This window comes from Tamandua tetradactyla, chromosome 25, assembly GCF_023851605.1.
Source record: "Tamandua tetradactyla isolate mTamTet1 chromosome 25, mTamTet1.pri, whole genome shotgun sequence".
NCBI lineage: Eukaryota > Metazoa > Chordata > Mammalia > Pilosa > Myrmecophagidae > Tamandua > Tamandua tetradactyla.
In genome coordinates this window covers 28,702,802-28,719,088 of record NC_135351.1, presented here as the reverse complement: position 1 = coordinate 28,719,088, position 16,287 = coordinate 28,702,802, and the positions used below count along the sequence as shown (strand labels likewise).

At 37.9% G+C, this 16,287-nt stretch overlaps 1 protein-coding gene across 4 annotated transcripts in view; it reads right to left on the bottom strand.

The window, feature by feature from the left end:
• The window catches only part of CARMIL1 (capping protein regulator and myosin 1 linker 1), a 338,321-nt gene that overhangs the window by 92,260 nt on the left and 229,774 nt on the right, over window positions 1–16,287 (bottom strand). For all 4 annotated transcript variants that reach the window (XM_077143786.1, XM_077143787.1, XM_077143789.1 and 1 more), the window contains exons 21-23: window positions 14,926–15,098; window positions 13,549–13,617; window positions 10,610–10,703 (exon numbers count right to left, since the gene is read on the bottom strand). In XM_077143786.1, coding sequence (XP_076999901.1) covers window positions 10,610–10,703; window positions 13,549–13,617; window positions 14,926–15,098 — 336 coding nt within the window. The remainder of the gene's footprint in view (window positions 1–10,609; window positions 10,704–13,548; window positions 13,618–14,925; window positions 15,099–16,287) is intronic.

Sequence of the window (16,287 nt, the reverse complement as noted above, 5' to 3'; positions counted from 1 at the left end):
GCAGGATACACCTTTTTCTCAAGTGCTCATGGATCATTCTCAAAAATAGACCATATGCTGGGTCACAAAGCAAGTCTTAACAAATTTAAAAAGATTGAAATCTTACACAACACTTTCTCGGACCATAAAGGAATGATGTTGGAAATCAATAATAGGCAGAGTGCCAGAAAATTCACAAATACATGGAGGCTCAACAACACACTCCTAAACAACGACTGGGTCAAAGAAGAAATTGCTAGAGAAATTAGCAAATACCTCGAGGCGAATGAAAATGAAAACACAACATATCAAAACTTATGGGACGCAGCAAAGGCAGTGCTAAGAGGGAAATTTATTGCTCTAAATGCCTATATCAGAAAAGAAGAAAAGGCAAAAATTCAGGAATTAACTATCCATTTGGAAGAACTGGAGAAAGAACAGCAAGCTAACCCCAAAGCAAGCAAAAGGAAAGAAATAACAAAGATTAGAGCACAAATAAATGAAATTGAAGACATGAAAACAATAGAGAAAATCAATAAGGCCAGAAGTTGGTTCTATGAGAAAATCAATAAGATTGATGGGCCCTTAGCAAGATTGACAAGAAGAAGAAGAGAGAGGATGCAAATAAATAAGATCAGAAATGGAAGAGGAGACATAACTACTGACCTCACAGAAATAAAGGAGGTAATAACAGGATACTATGAACAACTTTACGCTAATAAATACAACAATTTAGAGGAAATGGACGGGTTCCTGGAAAGACATGAACAACCAACTTTGACTCAAGAAGAGATAGATGATCTCAACAAACCAATCACAAGTAAAGAAATCGAAGCAGTCATTCAAAAGCTTCCTAAAAAGAAAAGTCCAGGACCAGACGGCTTCACATGTGAATTCTATCAAACATTCCAGAAAGAATTAGCACCAACTCTCCTCAAACTCTTCAAAAAAATCGAAGTGGAGGGAAAACTACCTAACTCATTCTATGAAGCCAACATTACCCTCATACCAAAACCAGGCAAAGATATTACAAGAAAAGAAAACTACAGGCCGATCTCTCTAATGAATATTGATGCAAAAATCCTCAATAAAATTCTAGCAAATCGTATCCAACAACACATTAAAAGAATTATTCATCATGACCAAGTAGGATTCATCCCAGGTATGCAAGGATGGTTCAACATAAGAAAATCAATTAATGTAATACACCATATCAACAAATTAAAGCAGAAAAATCACATGATCATCTCAATTGATGCAGAGAAGGCATTTGACAAGATTCAACATCCTTTCCTGTTGAAAACACTTCAAAGGATAGGAATACAAGGGAACTTCCTTAAAATGATAGAGGGAATATATGAAAAACCCACAGCTAATATCATCCTCAATGGGGAAAAATTGAAAACGTTCCCCCTAAGATCAGGAACAAGACAAGGATGTCCACTATCACCACTATTATTCAACATTGTGTTGGAGGTTCTAGCCAGAGCAATTAGACAAGAAAAAGAAATACAAGGCATCAAAATTGGAAAGGAAGAAGTAAAACTATCACTGTTTGCAGACGATATGATACTATACGTCGAAAACCCGGAAAAATCCACAACAAAACTACTAGAACTAATAAATGAGTACAGCAAAGTAGCAGGTTACAAGATCAACATTCAAAAATCTGTAGCATTTCTATACACTAGCAATGAACAAGCGGAGGGGGAAATCAAGAAACGAATCCCATTTACAATTGCAACTAAAAGAATAAAATACCTAGGAATAAATTTAACTAAAGAGACAAAAGACCTATACAAAGAAAACTACAAAAAACTGCTAAAAGAAATCACAGAAGACCTAAACAGATGGAAGGGCATACCGTGTTCATGGATTGGAAGACTAAATATAGTTAAGATGTCAATCCTACCTAAATTGATTTACAGATTCAATGCAATACCAATCAAAATCCCAACAACTTATTTTTCAGAAATAGAAAAACCAATAAGCAAATTTATCTGGAAAGGCAGGGTGCCCCGAATTGCTAAAAACATCTTGAGGAAAAAAAACGAAGCTGGAGGTCTCGCGCTGCCAGACTTTAAGGCATATTATGAAGCCACAGTGGTCAAAACAGCATGGTATTGGCATAAAGATAGATATATCGACCAATGGAATCGAATAGAGTGCTCAGATATAGACCCTCTCATCTATGGTCATTTGATCTTTGATAAGGGAGTCAAGCCAACTCACCTGGGACAGAACAGTCTCTTCAATAAATGGTGCCTAGAGAACTGGATATCCATATGCAAAAGAATGAAAGAAGACCCATATCTCACACCCTATACAAAAGTTAACTCAAAATGGATCAAAGATCTAAACATTAGGTCTAAGACCATAGAACAGTTAGAGGAAAATGTAGGGAGATATCTTATGAATCTTACAATTGGAGGTGGTTTTATGGACCTTACACCTAAAGCAAGAGCACTGAAGAAGTTAATAAATAAATGGGAACTCCTCAAAATTAAACACTTTTGTGCATCAAAGAACTTCATCAAGAAAGTAGAAAGACAGCCTACACAATGGGAATCAATATTTGGAAACGACATATCAGATAAAGGTCTAGTATCCAGAATTTATAATGAGATTGTTCAACTCAACAACAAAAAGATAGCCAACCCAATTACAAAATGGGAAAAAGACTTGAATAGACACCTCTCAGAGGAGGAAATACAAATGGCCAAAAGACACATGAAGAGATGCTCAATGTCCCTGGCCATTAGAGAAATGCAAATCAAAACCACAATGAGATATCATCTCACACCCACCAGAATGGCCATTATCAACAAAACAGAAAATGACAAGTGCTGGAGAGGATGCGGAGAAAGAGGCACACTTATCCACTGTTGGTGGGAATGTCAAATGGTGCAACCACTGTGGAAAGCAGTTTGGCGGTTCCTCAAAAAGCTGAATATAGAATTGCCATACGACCCAGCAATACCATTGCTGGGAATCTACTCAAAGGAATTAAGGGCAAAAACTCAAACAGACATTTGCACACCAATGTTTATAGCAGCGTTATTTACAATTGCAAAGAGATGGAAACAGCCAAAATATCCATCAACAGACGAGTGGCTAAACAAACTGTGGTATATACGTACGATGGAATATTATGCAGCGTTAAGACAGGATAAACTTATGAAGCATGTAATAACATGGATGGACCTAGAAAACATTATGCTGAGTGAGTCTAGCCAAAAGCTAAAAGACAAATACTGTATGGTCCCAATGATGTGAATCGACACTCAAGAATAAACTTGGAATATGTCATTGGTAACAGAGTTTAGCAGGAGTTAGAAACAGGGTAAGACAATGGGTAATTGGAGCTGAAGGGATACAGACGGTGCAATAAGACTAGATACAAAAACTCAAAAATGGACAGTACAATAATACCTAATTGTAAAGTAATCATGTTAAAACACTGAATGAAGCTGCATCCGAGCTATAGGTTTTTGTTTTGTTTTGTTTTGTTTGTTTTGTTCTTATTATTATTACTTTTATTTTTTTCTCTATATTAACATTCTATATCTTTTTCTGTTATAATGCTAGTTCTTCTAAACTGATGCAAATGTACTAAGAAACGATGATCATGCATCTATGTGATGATGTTAAGAATTACTGATTGCATATGTAGAATGGTATGACGTCTAAAAAAAAAAAAAATGGTCAGCACAATATTGCCTAATTGTAATGTAATTATCTTGGAACGCTGAATGAAGCTGCATCTGATCTATAGTTTTTTTTTTGTTTGTTTTGTTTTTTTTTTCTCATATATTTTTGTACTTTTTATTTTTATTTGTGTTTTCTCTCTGTGTTATCACTTTATTTCTTTTTCTGTTGTAGTGCTATTTCTTTCTCTAAATCGATGCATATGTACTGAGAAATGATGACCATACACCTATGTGATGATATTAAGAATTACTGATTGCATATGTAGAATGGATTGATTTCTATTGTTGTGTTAGTTAATTTTTTTAATTAATAAAAAAAAAATATATTCGACATTCATTTATCCTTTTCTTTACACAGATTTGAGTTTATGACCTGTATTATCTTTTAAATTATTTTTGTAGTTTTTTCCAATTTTCTTTTTCTCCTGGTGATAACTTCCCTCAGGTTTCTTTTTTCTTTGTCTGAGTCAAGAAAGTCTTTATTTCTCCTTTCCTTTTGAGGGATAATTTCACTGGATACAGAACTCTAGACTGGGGGTGGTGTTTTTCTTTCAACACATTAAATATTTCACTGCACTCTTATTTGCATGGTTTCCGATTTGAAGTCTGGTGTAATTATCCTTCTCTCTAGGTGAGTTGTGCCAACCCCCACACTCCAACTGCCTTGCCACTGGACTTCTTTCAAGATTTTTCTTTGCCTTTGGTTTTCTGCAATTGCCTTTGATATGCGTGTTTGTTTGTTTGTTGTTTTTGTTTTTTAATTACTCTTCTTGGTGGACTCTGTGCTACCTGGACCTGTGGTTTAGTGCCTGTTATGGATTTTGTAAAATTCTTAGCCACTGAACCCTCAATCTTGGGGCTCACCCCTGGGAAGCTTATTTCTGCAAAGGAGAAGCTAAACCTACCTATAATTATGCTGAAGAGTGACCCCTGAGAACCTCTCTTGTTACTCAAATGTGACCTCTCTCTCTAAGCCAACTTGACAGGTGAACTTACTGCCCTATCCCTATTTGGGACATGACTCCCAGGGGTGTAAATCTCCCTGGCAATATGAGACAGGACTTCTGGGATGAGGCTGAACCCAGCATCGTGGGAATGAGAAGCCTTCTTGACTAAAAGGGTGAAGAGAGAAGTCAGACAAAGTTTCAGTCGCTGAGACATTTCAAACAGAGCCAAGAGGTTATCCTGGAGATTATTCTTATGTGTTATATAGGTATTCCTTTTCAGTTTATGATCCACTGGCATGGCTAGAGGGAAGTACATGAAGCTGCTAAACTGTCTACCAGTAGTCTTGATTTTGAAGATTGCATAACTATATAGCTTTTACAATGTGATCATGTGTTTGTGATAACCTTGTGTCTGATGCTCCTTTTATCCAGGATATGGGTAGATGAGTATAAAAATAAGGAAAAATAAATAGATAAATAATAGCGGGGATAGGGCAAAAAAAAAATGGGTAGATTGAAACCCTAGTGGTCAATTATAGGGAGGGGTAAGGAATATGGGATGTATGAGCTTTTTTCTTTTTCTGGAGTGATGCAAATGTTCTAAAAATGATCATGGTGATAAATATACAAGTATGTGATGATATTGTGAGCCATTGTTTATATACTGTGATTGGACTATATGTGTGTGAAAATTTCCCAATAAAAATATTAAAAAATGAAAGAGTTCAAATGGGAAAATCAAGTCTATGTAGTGTGAGCAAGAAATAAAGCTTTGCTGAAGTAAGCAAAAAGAAAAAAGAGCAAATGTTGACTCTACCTTACAAAGTCAATGAAAACAGGAAATGAGAACTAACTAATGGATATAAATTGTTTGGTTCAATGTTGGCCATAGGTGAGCAGTCAATAAACCCACTGGCCTATTGTTTCCTAGGCTTGTGCTCTTTTTAAATACATGCCTCTCCCACAGACAGGTTTATACATATACACCTGTGCTTTTGCTTATACCACCATCTCTGTCTCAAACCTCTGATACCCACACTCCAAGGGCTCCCGGCCAACTGACAAATGCCACATTAAATCCCATCTCAGGACAATCCAGCTAAATGATCCTACATCCTCCACATCCATATACCCACTTTGTTATTAATCACAAAATGCTTTGGGTTATTGTTTCCCCTTGTTTATGTAATATTTTGAATAGGTAATTCATTCACAGGCTTCCAAATTAAAAAGCAGAAGGTAAACAATGAATCATTCCCTCCCATCCCATCCACCCAGGTTTCTTCCTCACAGACCACCACTTTTTTGTTTTGTTCCTTGAATATCTTTCCAGAGATATTTCAGGTGTATATAAGCAAGTATTCATCTGTACTCTTATTCTGCATTTTACACAAATGGCAGCATACTATACACACTGCTCTGTTCTTCTGCACAACAGATCTTCCACCATATCAATAAATAAAGAGCTTATCATTTTTGACACCTGCATAGTATACCATTATATAGCCGCATCATGTTTTTAATTGTCCCTTATTGATAAACATTTCGTTTGTTTCCTAGCATGTGCTATTAGAAACAAGGCTTAAGTAAATAACCCCATATATACATCATTTCATAGTGTGCAAACGTATCCGCAAAATAAATTCCAAGAAATGGAATTTCTGAGCCAGGCATATATGCATTTGAACATTTAGAGATACTGTGAAATTGCTCTCTACAGGGCTGTACAGATTTATGCTCCTACCAGCAATATTGGAGATTTGCTTCCCCACATCATCACCAAACTTTGGGATTTCTGACAATCTAATAGTGAAAGATGATATCTCAATGTAGTTTTAATTTACTTATCACTTACTAAGTGCAAAGTCAAGCATCTCTGGGGGCTATTTGTATTTTCATTTCAGTACTGGTTAAAATATTTCCTTAGAATGTTAAGTTGTATTAAAAAATTTTTAATTCATGGAACTGCACAACACAATGAACTCTAAGTGAAACCATGAACTATAGTCAATAGTACAATTATAAAAATGTGCTATCATCAATTGTAATAAAGGTTCCACACCAATGCAAGGTGCTAATAATAGGGTGGTATATGGAAATCCTGGTATTTATTCATAATTGTTCTAAAAACCTACAACTTCTCTAATTAAAAAATTTTTTTTAATTAAAAAAAAATTCTCAGCCATTATTTCTTTTCCTCTTTTCTCCTTCTGGTATTACCATCATGCATATGTTATATCTTTTGTAACTGTTCCACAGTTTTTGGATGGTTTGTTCTGTTTTTTCATTCTTCTTTGTCTTTGGGAAGTTTTTATTGACATATCTTCAAGCTCCACAAATTCTTTCATCAGCCATATCCAGTCTGCTGAGGGGTCTGTCAAAAGCACTCTTCATTTCTGTAATAGTATTTTAGAATTCTAACATTCCCCTTTGAGTCTTTCTTAAAGTTACCCATCTCTTTTGGCATGTTGTCTACTTTTTCTACTGAAGTCCGTATTATATTAGTCACAATTAGTTAGTTTACATTGCCTATCTGATAATCACAAAATCTGATTCATATCTGAGCCTGATTTTGATGCTTGCTGTCTTTCAGGCTTTTTTTCTTGCCTTTTAGCATGTCTTTTAATTTTTTTTTTGAAAGCTGGACATGGGGTATTTATTCAGTAAGAACTAAGGAGATTGAACTTTTAATGTGAGGTCTAATGTTATTTTGGCTGGGAGCTGGGCTGTACTTACTGTTTTCTGTAGCAATAAGGGCAGAACTTTTCAGCTCCCTCTATTTTCCTAGTTGTTGTTTCCTCCTTTGTTGTCTTTGGGTTCCCCGAGAACTCCTTCTCAAATAGAGACTTGGTCTTGCAGCTCTAACTCCTGTAATGCACTGCTTTTATGCTGGAGCTATCTATTTGTTTGGTGTTTCTTTTTTTTAATGGAGCTATCTATTGATATGGCAAGATACTGGGGTGGGGAGGTGCTCTATAACCCTAGGACTCACTCTTAGGTTTTTAATGGGTCAGGTCATGGAGCTGTGCCCATCAGAAGTGTTCAGAAGTGTGCACTGTTTTCAGTTCCTTACGTAGGAGAAGAAGAGTAGAGAGGGCTGGAGTGTCTAATCGCCCTTCCCATAGGTCAGATACAGCTCTGATCAAGTCGTTTCCCTTGATTTTCTCTCTTGTGGAGAATGCTCTGGGGCTGCATGTCCTTCACAATGGCGCCTTTCCCAGGTCCTTGCTGGAGGCATGTGAGGACATTTTTCCAGTCCATACCATTAGAACCTGGTGGGGCTCCTCGAGGTAAAATCCATGAGAGTGTGGAGGTGTTTCTAAGACCAGGTCCCCAGGAGTTTTTAACTCTCAAGATAGTCTACGCTAAGCCTCCAGCAACTCTTCAATGACCATTTTAAGTATTAATATTCATCACTGGCTTCAGTGGCTTTTATTCCTTGCAAGCTGATCTTGGCTTTGAGTCTGTGTGTTTTCCTATCTTTCCAGTTTTAGGAGTGACAGTTTGTCCTGTGACCTCAATTCTCCAATGAATTCTAGAAGAGTCATTGATTTTTAACTTGCTGAGCTTTTTTCTTGTTGCAAGGACAGGAGTCATAACTTCCAGGATCTTTACATGTTATTGCTGAATCTTGAAGCTTGGTTTATCTAAAATATGTCTTTCACTGTAAGCCAATGAACATCCTTTAGGAATGTATAAAGATATCTAATATTTGTGTGTTGTTTAATAGTTTACAAACTGCTTTTCACATATACTACTTCCTTTGATCCTGACAGTCACTTTAGGCAAATTACTTAGCCTCCCTGCCCTGCAGTTCCCATTTCTGTAAAATGGGATAGAATCTACTTCATACAGTTTTGTTTTAAAGAGTAAATGTGTCAATTTACAAAAAGCATTTAAGATGGCGGCAACTATCCAGTAAGAACTATGTGTTAATGGTTAGCTTAATCACAGTTATGGTGTAGCTTTACTCTTCCAACTTTATACATGAAGAAACTAAAGTATAGAAAACCTAACTACTTGAAGGTTGCAAAGATGGGAAGAGATGGATTTAAAGTCAGAACATCTGAAGCCAAATTATGGACAATTTATTTCACCACACCACAGCTGCCCCCCAAATCTTATTCCCTTTTATTCAACAAATGTCTAAAGAGAACCCAAGCACGCATGCCAGGCAAAATTCTAACTGACGGTAATAAAAAGGATTGAAAATACAAGCAAATTTCAGAGACAGATGCAAGACTATAGGTTAGCAGGAGCCAGGTAACTGCCCATGGGGTCAGAAGAGGCAGTTACTGTTTAATGGGTATAGAAATTCTGTTTGAGGCAATGAAAAAGTTGGGTAATGGATACTGGTGATGATAGCGCAATATTGTGTATTTAATTAACATTACTGAATTTTACATTTGAAAACAGTTAAAATTGGAAATTTTAAGTTGTAGATTTGTTACAAAAATTTTTTAAATAATACATAGGCTCTGCTTTCAAGGAGCTCACAGTCCACTGGGAGAAAAAGACATGGTGACAGGTAACCTAAAACAATGCCACAAGGCCAGTGACAGAAAAGCACAGGAAATTCAGAGATCTTTGACCCAGGGGGAAAGGGAATTACGAGAAGTTTTCCTCGGTGAACTGGCACTTGACTGCAATCTCAACAGGTACATGTGGTGCATGCTCGATAGTGAGGGGAGCATAAGGATCTAGAACAGAACAGAGCAGTGGGTCTCAAACTTTACAATCACCAGGAGAGCTTGTGCGAAACAGATCACTGAGTCCTACCTCCAGAGTTTCTGGGACCCCAAAATTTGCATTTTTTAAAAGATCCCTGGGTGGAACAAAACAAACAATAAGGTATGGCAAGAGATGCAATCAGAGGTGTATAGGAGGTAGATCTCAGAAAGAATTCCATTCCATGGTAAGAGACCAGGCATTAACCAAAACCCAATGGGGAGGGATGAACTGAAGGTTCTGGTCTGTTCAGAGTTACCATATAAGATGGCTGTTTTCGATTACTGCATTGGAAATAGAAAAGAGGAGGCGAGAAAACACACTGGGTTAGCGAGAAGCTAGCAATAATCCTTGTGAGAGAATGGGGACGCTTATACTAAGGTGTCTGTAATAGAATTAGAAGGAAGGGAAGTTAATGAAGAGGTTTATGCTATACAATCAGTAGACGTGGTGACTGACTGAAAGGAAGGTGAAGCTTGGGAGACTGAACAAAGGGTCGTACCAGCAGAGGTGAAAGAACAAAGGGAGAGGAAAGATTTCAAAGTTCCCAAAATACTGCTATAGTAAAGGTGGAGTAGGCTTCTTCAGATGGGAAATGTTTGAGCATGTCTTAAGAACGAACGGAAAGGTAGTCACAGAAAAGGATGAAGATACGGGGTATCAAAGGAATGACTCACAGGGCTAGTTTCCAGAACAGGACAGAGGTGATGGGGTCAAAGACACCAGTGGATGGCTGGGCTTTGAAGAAGGAAGGAATTTGTAAGAAAGGAGGTAAGAATGGCTATGGGTTCATACACATTTTCAGATGAAGTTCACGGAAGAAGATCTCAATAATACATTAAATTTCTTAATGGAGAAGGGAGACAAAATTCTAGCCATTAAGAAGGAAAGGCATAATCATTTCTTGGCGTTTGGCTAAGATCAATTATGAAGGGTATAGAGGTTATGCAAGTTGATACTCAGTTCCACACATTCTCCAAAGGACAACTGGGACATTATCTATGCTTAAACTCTGGCATGTTGACGCTGCAAGAATGTTCTTTATTACACTTAAATTTCATATCAAGTTTTAGTCTTCTCTTTATTCCTCTCCCAGTCATACAATATGCTAGTCATGAGCATAAAAATACAAGATAATATGAAGAGAGCTTTGTAAAATACAAAGAGTACTGCTCATATGTTCAGATTAACACAATTCAGTTCAAATGTGAATTTATTATAATTAAGTTGTGGAGTCTTCAATACCTTCTGCAGAGCCTCTTCTGTTTTTTCAGGGTTTGTTTTTAGGGCTTGAGAAGCATCATACATAGGAATAGGCATAAATCTCAATGTATAATTCCTAGATAAAGGAGAAAACAATATGTTTATTTTAAAACAAGCAATCATTACCTTACTTCAGCACTCTTCAAAAAAAAGGTGCAAAAGTAGCTTAGAAAATTTGACATCATCAGACCATCCTGGACCCCTAGTTTTCAGAGCAAGCCCTCTTTAATATCCTTGTCTACAGTTCCACAGCCTGCCTCATTAATGTATGCTGCCTTACAAAACCACCATTACTTTGAAGGATATAGTTCTGTTGTTCGTTTTCTGTTTTAAATTATAGCAAGACAGAATTTTTCTATTGTGACTGGAAAGACAGACTAAAGGTAGCAGAGACAAGCCTAGAAAAAAGTGCTTGGGATTTGGTAGCTGATAACCAACAGACCTGAACGTACCCCGATCCCCACGGTGATTAAGTATGATTGCCACACCCAGTGGTGTGTTTTCCCTGGTAGAGGAAACACCATATTTTATGTTCATAAAAATGAAGCACGGACTTGCAAAGCTAGGCCATTAGCGTCCATAACAATAGCCTATTCAGTCTCTGGGCTCCTTTAGGTAAACAAGCCCAAGACAAGGGGATGATCCTTAGAAAAGCTGCTGGGGGGCTGTGCCCTGCCTGCTTAAACACCCCTGACTTCTGTGAGTTCTTTTGGTTTGCACTCAAGGTCAACATCAAGGCTCTTCAAACCAAATGAAGCAACTGTGAGATGCTGGTTCCATTAATTACCTCACTGCTGTGGACCAGCTGGTTACATGGAAGAGTACAGGGTAAGCCATTTTCGCAAGGAAAGTACACTGAACTCCGAAACTAGACTTGGGCCTTTGGCCTTGACCCTGCTATAAATAAGACCCATACCCAAGATACCCTCGCCACTTGCTTCCCTAGTTCACACTCTACACTAGAGATGACCTCTGCCTCCCATCCAAGATGCATCTGTCCATTTTTGTAACATGACACTCAGGATGAATGCCTTTTTGGCCGCTCATTGGTAAATGTTGAATTCTCCCACTGCACTAGAATTGCACAGGCAGCTGGCTTGTTTCAAGCCTCTAAATAATAAATAACACTCAAATATGAGTATCAAGGACATTTACATGACTTCTACTGGGTGAGGAGACTGACAACTAATTCCTGAAATTAGGTATCAATGAAGGAAACTAATAATCAACTTTATAATAGCAGTAATCTGAATGGATATTACCTAATGGAAAACATATTCATCCAGTTCAAGTTTTAGGGTAGCTCGATGCAAAATATCCAAAGAGTAGACCATTGTTTTTCTACATTTTAAATTTGTATTTAGCTTCATTTTAGCAAAATTGCTTTTGCTGGGCTTAAAAGGAGCCACCCAATTGAAATTAAGACAAAATACATCTTTTTATAGCTTTGAGGCTTTTCCTTTCCCTCAACCAATTTTTATCACACCACAGACCAGCATAGTTTATTTAAACCAAATGTGATTTTGAGCTGCTGGCATCTTGATACAAACTGTCAGTAAGAGACTGTGATCTAGGGAGCCTTACTATCAACCTGAAAATGTTGGGTATTGGATGTGCATGCTCTGGGCTTCCCACAAATGACAGACTGGACTGGTAGCCTACAACAGCTAAATCGTTAGAATAAAAACACAGCTATTTATAAGTGAATGTTTCGATGCATTAGCTGTGTGGGGTAGTAAGAATCATCACAGATGGCTCTAAAGCCCCAGAGGGCTTCTGGGAGAGGTGGCCCTGGAGAGCGAATAGAGTAAGCTGCCTCCCGGGAACTTAGCTGTGGCCTGGGTTCCAGGGAAAGATCTGATGGACTGAGTCTCGTGATCTGGTGATTCCACCAACTTTGACCTTCTGGCCAAAATAGAAATCGTGGGATTCAGAATTGGTAGGCCCTTAGCTATAATTTAGCCCAATTTTGTGAAACAATAATTAATCAGAGAGTTAAAGTGCTTTGATGGAGATCATCGGTTTGTTGGTGACTGAACTGAGGACTGAATGGAGGGCACAGAATTTTTGGCCCAGAGTTGTGTCCCCAACACCAAGTTGGGTAAGGGAGCTTTTCCTAGGAGGCCTTGTGTATGGAAATTTGGGAAAACACACAATAATGGGCACTTCCTTCCTTTCCCCAGGGAAATGGCTTATATGCTATTGGTCCCTTATTTCCCACCCCCACTTCACAACCTCCCATTTTTAATGCTGTAAATCTGCTTTTACCATTTCTATGTTTATAATAATATAACGTAAGGATTGAAAAGCTTAGTAAAATATCAGATTTCTAGTATTTTTTTCCACCCATGCCTAGCAGTACTCCCCCTCCCACCCACCCCCACATTTCCTTTGCTGGCATTTTGAAAACATATGGAAAGCAAATGGCAATAAATAATAATTGCGGATTTGGGGTACTGAGATTATAAGGAAAGACTTTTATAATAATGATACAAACTAGCCCTGAGCGTACCATTTCGCCATTTCATTTTTGCTTTCTGGACCTCAGCCTTCTTCCCACCACTGGATTTGAACTTGTCATATGGATAAAAAAGCAAGATGCAATGGAAAAAGATGGTGAAACCATAAGAGGACAGAAACAAGACAATCATTACACCATTCTCTCTCCTCTGCTATCATTCCATCCTAATGACAGTGCAGTGTCTAAGGAAGTCAGGCCTCTCTGCCTTCATTTTTCAGATGAGGAAACTCTCACTAGGAGAAACTTAATGTCCTCCAAGGTCCCATGGCTAGTAAACAATAAACCAAGTTCAGTCTCAAATCTTCTGATTCTCATTTATTGCTACTCTTATTCTACAGATAATGCAGAAACCATGGGTACCTTTGTGTTTCTACTGAAAGAAATTCTAATTAAAACTTACTTTTCCATAGCAACTGCTATATCTTGAAATCCTTGTGCAGTGATGTTATTCTTGTCCCATATCACGGTCCTGTTTGAAAACCAAATCGCAGAAATGACCAGACACTTAGGGATGGAGGAAACGATTCATCCACTGAATATAAATCCTTATAAGCAACAGTACAGTGGTGTCGAAAGAATAATGTTCACCTTCGTTTCAAACAGAATGAGGGTATTTTCTCCAGCATTATAGTCTTGACACATTTGCCACTTGTCGGTGGAAAAACTATACTTAAAAGCAACAATACACACATTATCTTACCATTAAGTTATATAATGCTTTACTATCAAGAAAACTCTAAAACTTAATTTCTCTGATATTTTCCCAAGAGCATTCAAGTATTCATGCCCGAGGCTGAAACTATTTCCAAAAGATGCTATACTGAGACTTTTTCCATTCTAAAAAAAAAACTAGGGGGAATCTTGTCACGTTTACTTGTGTTTTCATCATTGCCCTGACATGGCATGATCAGCAAATCCTAAGAACTGGTAGCACTTTGCTTGCTCTGCTGGTAAATCCTCAGTTACTATAAATAGGAGGTTGCTTATTTTTTAAGCACGAAATCTATTTTGGAAGAAAAATATTATTTTGCCTTTAATATTTATACATTTCAGAAGCATTTCAGGATTTGTCAATTCACTCTGACACATATAAATGGCGGTTATTTGTTAAATGATCCCAGCCTCACAACTTCTATTGCATTCCCTTCCTAATCTCTATGACCTTCTTTATATACATCCTGACCTTCAAAGAAATTGCTGTGGTTTTGGCTTTTGGCTTCAGGTTAGAAAGATGATTTAGACTCTTATGCTAGAGAGCAATGGAACAGCAAAAAGAGCTCTTAATGGGCAGTGCAAATGAACTCTTTGCTCTCTAGACCACTGGATGGCATGGGCATGCTTTGAATTACTAAGACCTCTTCCATGTGCCCCTTGGGTTTTCAGTCTTTACACTGATGGGGAGATAAGATCTTGGGCTCACAGCCAAGTACAGAGAAGCCCCTGGTACATCTTCATTTCCAGGCTCTGCTCAGTTGGTGCTGCTACAAAACTCTGCTCTGATTCTCACTGCCTTTACCCCAACACTGGCCAGCACTCCATAATAGAAACAGTTAAGACAACAGTTTCAAGGGACTGCTATGTCTACATTTGGGACCACCCTTCCCAGTATTTTGACAGTAACTTGAAATTCTCTCTTCTTCTTCACAGCTGGCTTCATGAGAAGCCCAGATCCCCATCGGGCGGAGCTGGCTCTCAGAGCTCGCTGTTCACGAGCTTTCCCAAGGCTTCCCTTAGAAGGAGCACCCGGTGCTCAGACCCCAGCACCTGCCCTGCCCACCTGAGCTTGGTGTTGATCTGCAGTGCTTTGGCCAGCATCTTCGCCCCCATGTCCCCCATTCCATTTCCACTGATGTCCACTTTGGTCAGGGAGGTGTTGCTTCCCAGGGCATTGATGATGATGGTGACCTCGGTCTTGAGTTTTGAGTCTGCCAGGGACAGCGACTGCAGAGGCTGTGGAGTGGACAACACACAGCACTCACAACAGTCTCATCAAAGCAGCAATCACTGGCAGCACAGCACTGTGAACGCAATTAGCAGCACGGAAATATATATATGAATGTGGTCGAAAGGGAGAATGTTAGGGAGTATATATATATATATATATATATATATATATATATATATATATAGTAATAGAATAAAAATTTTTTTTTTAAATCCATGGAACCGCACTGCACAAGCAGTGAATGAATCCTTATTTAAGCCATGGGCTATACAGTGACTAGTACAATATAAAAAAAATGGATTTTTATTAATTGTAACAAATGTATTGCACACCAATGTAACACATTGATAACAGGGTAGTATATGGGAATCCTGTATCTTACACGATTGTCTTATAAATGTACAGCTTCTCTAATACAAAATCTATTTGAAAAAAGAAATGTTAAAAATGTAACGATAAATCAGTGGTTTTGAACTTGTAATATATAATCATGTAATTTGTGACAATAAAGGTGGGGGGGTGGAGAGGTATAGGGACATAGGTTATGTATTGTTGAAGTTAGTACTAAAGCAGATGCAATTGTTATAGATTTAGGATATTAAATTTAAGCTACATTGTAAGTACAAAGAAAATATTGGAGAATATGCAAGCTCATAGAGACAGAAATTAGAGTACAGGTGGCTAGGGGCAGGGGGAATGTGGGAGTTAATACTTAAGGGCTGTAGGGTTTCTGTGGGGAGATGGGGAAGTTTTAGTAACGGAAGGTGGTGAGGGTACTGTAATAGTGTCAATGTGTTTAATCCAATTGAACGGTATGCTTGGGAGTGACTAGGATGGAAAAGTTTATGGTGTAAACGTGTTCCCATAATTAAAAAAAAAAAAAAAAAAGAGCAACATGACAATGCCAATTAATGATCCTGGATGGGATCTAGCAAGGGAGGAGAAAAGGCTCAAAGAGGCATTATTGGGGGATAAGAAAAACCAGGATATAGACCATAAGCGTTATATCAATGTTAAATTTCTTAAACTTGATAATTATACCTGAGGTGGTTAAATAAATGAGGATCCTTGTTCTTAGGAAATATACATGGTAGCAGTAAGTGTTCAAGGAGCATGATGTATACAACCTACGTTCAAGTGTTGAGAAAATGGACTGATGAATGGATGGATAGATAGAAAGAATAAAAGAGCAAA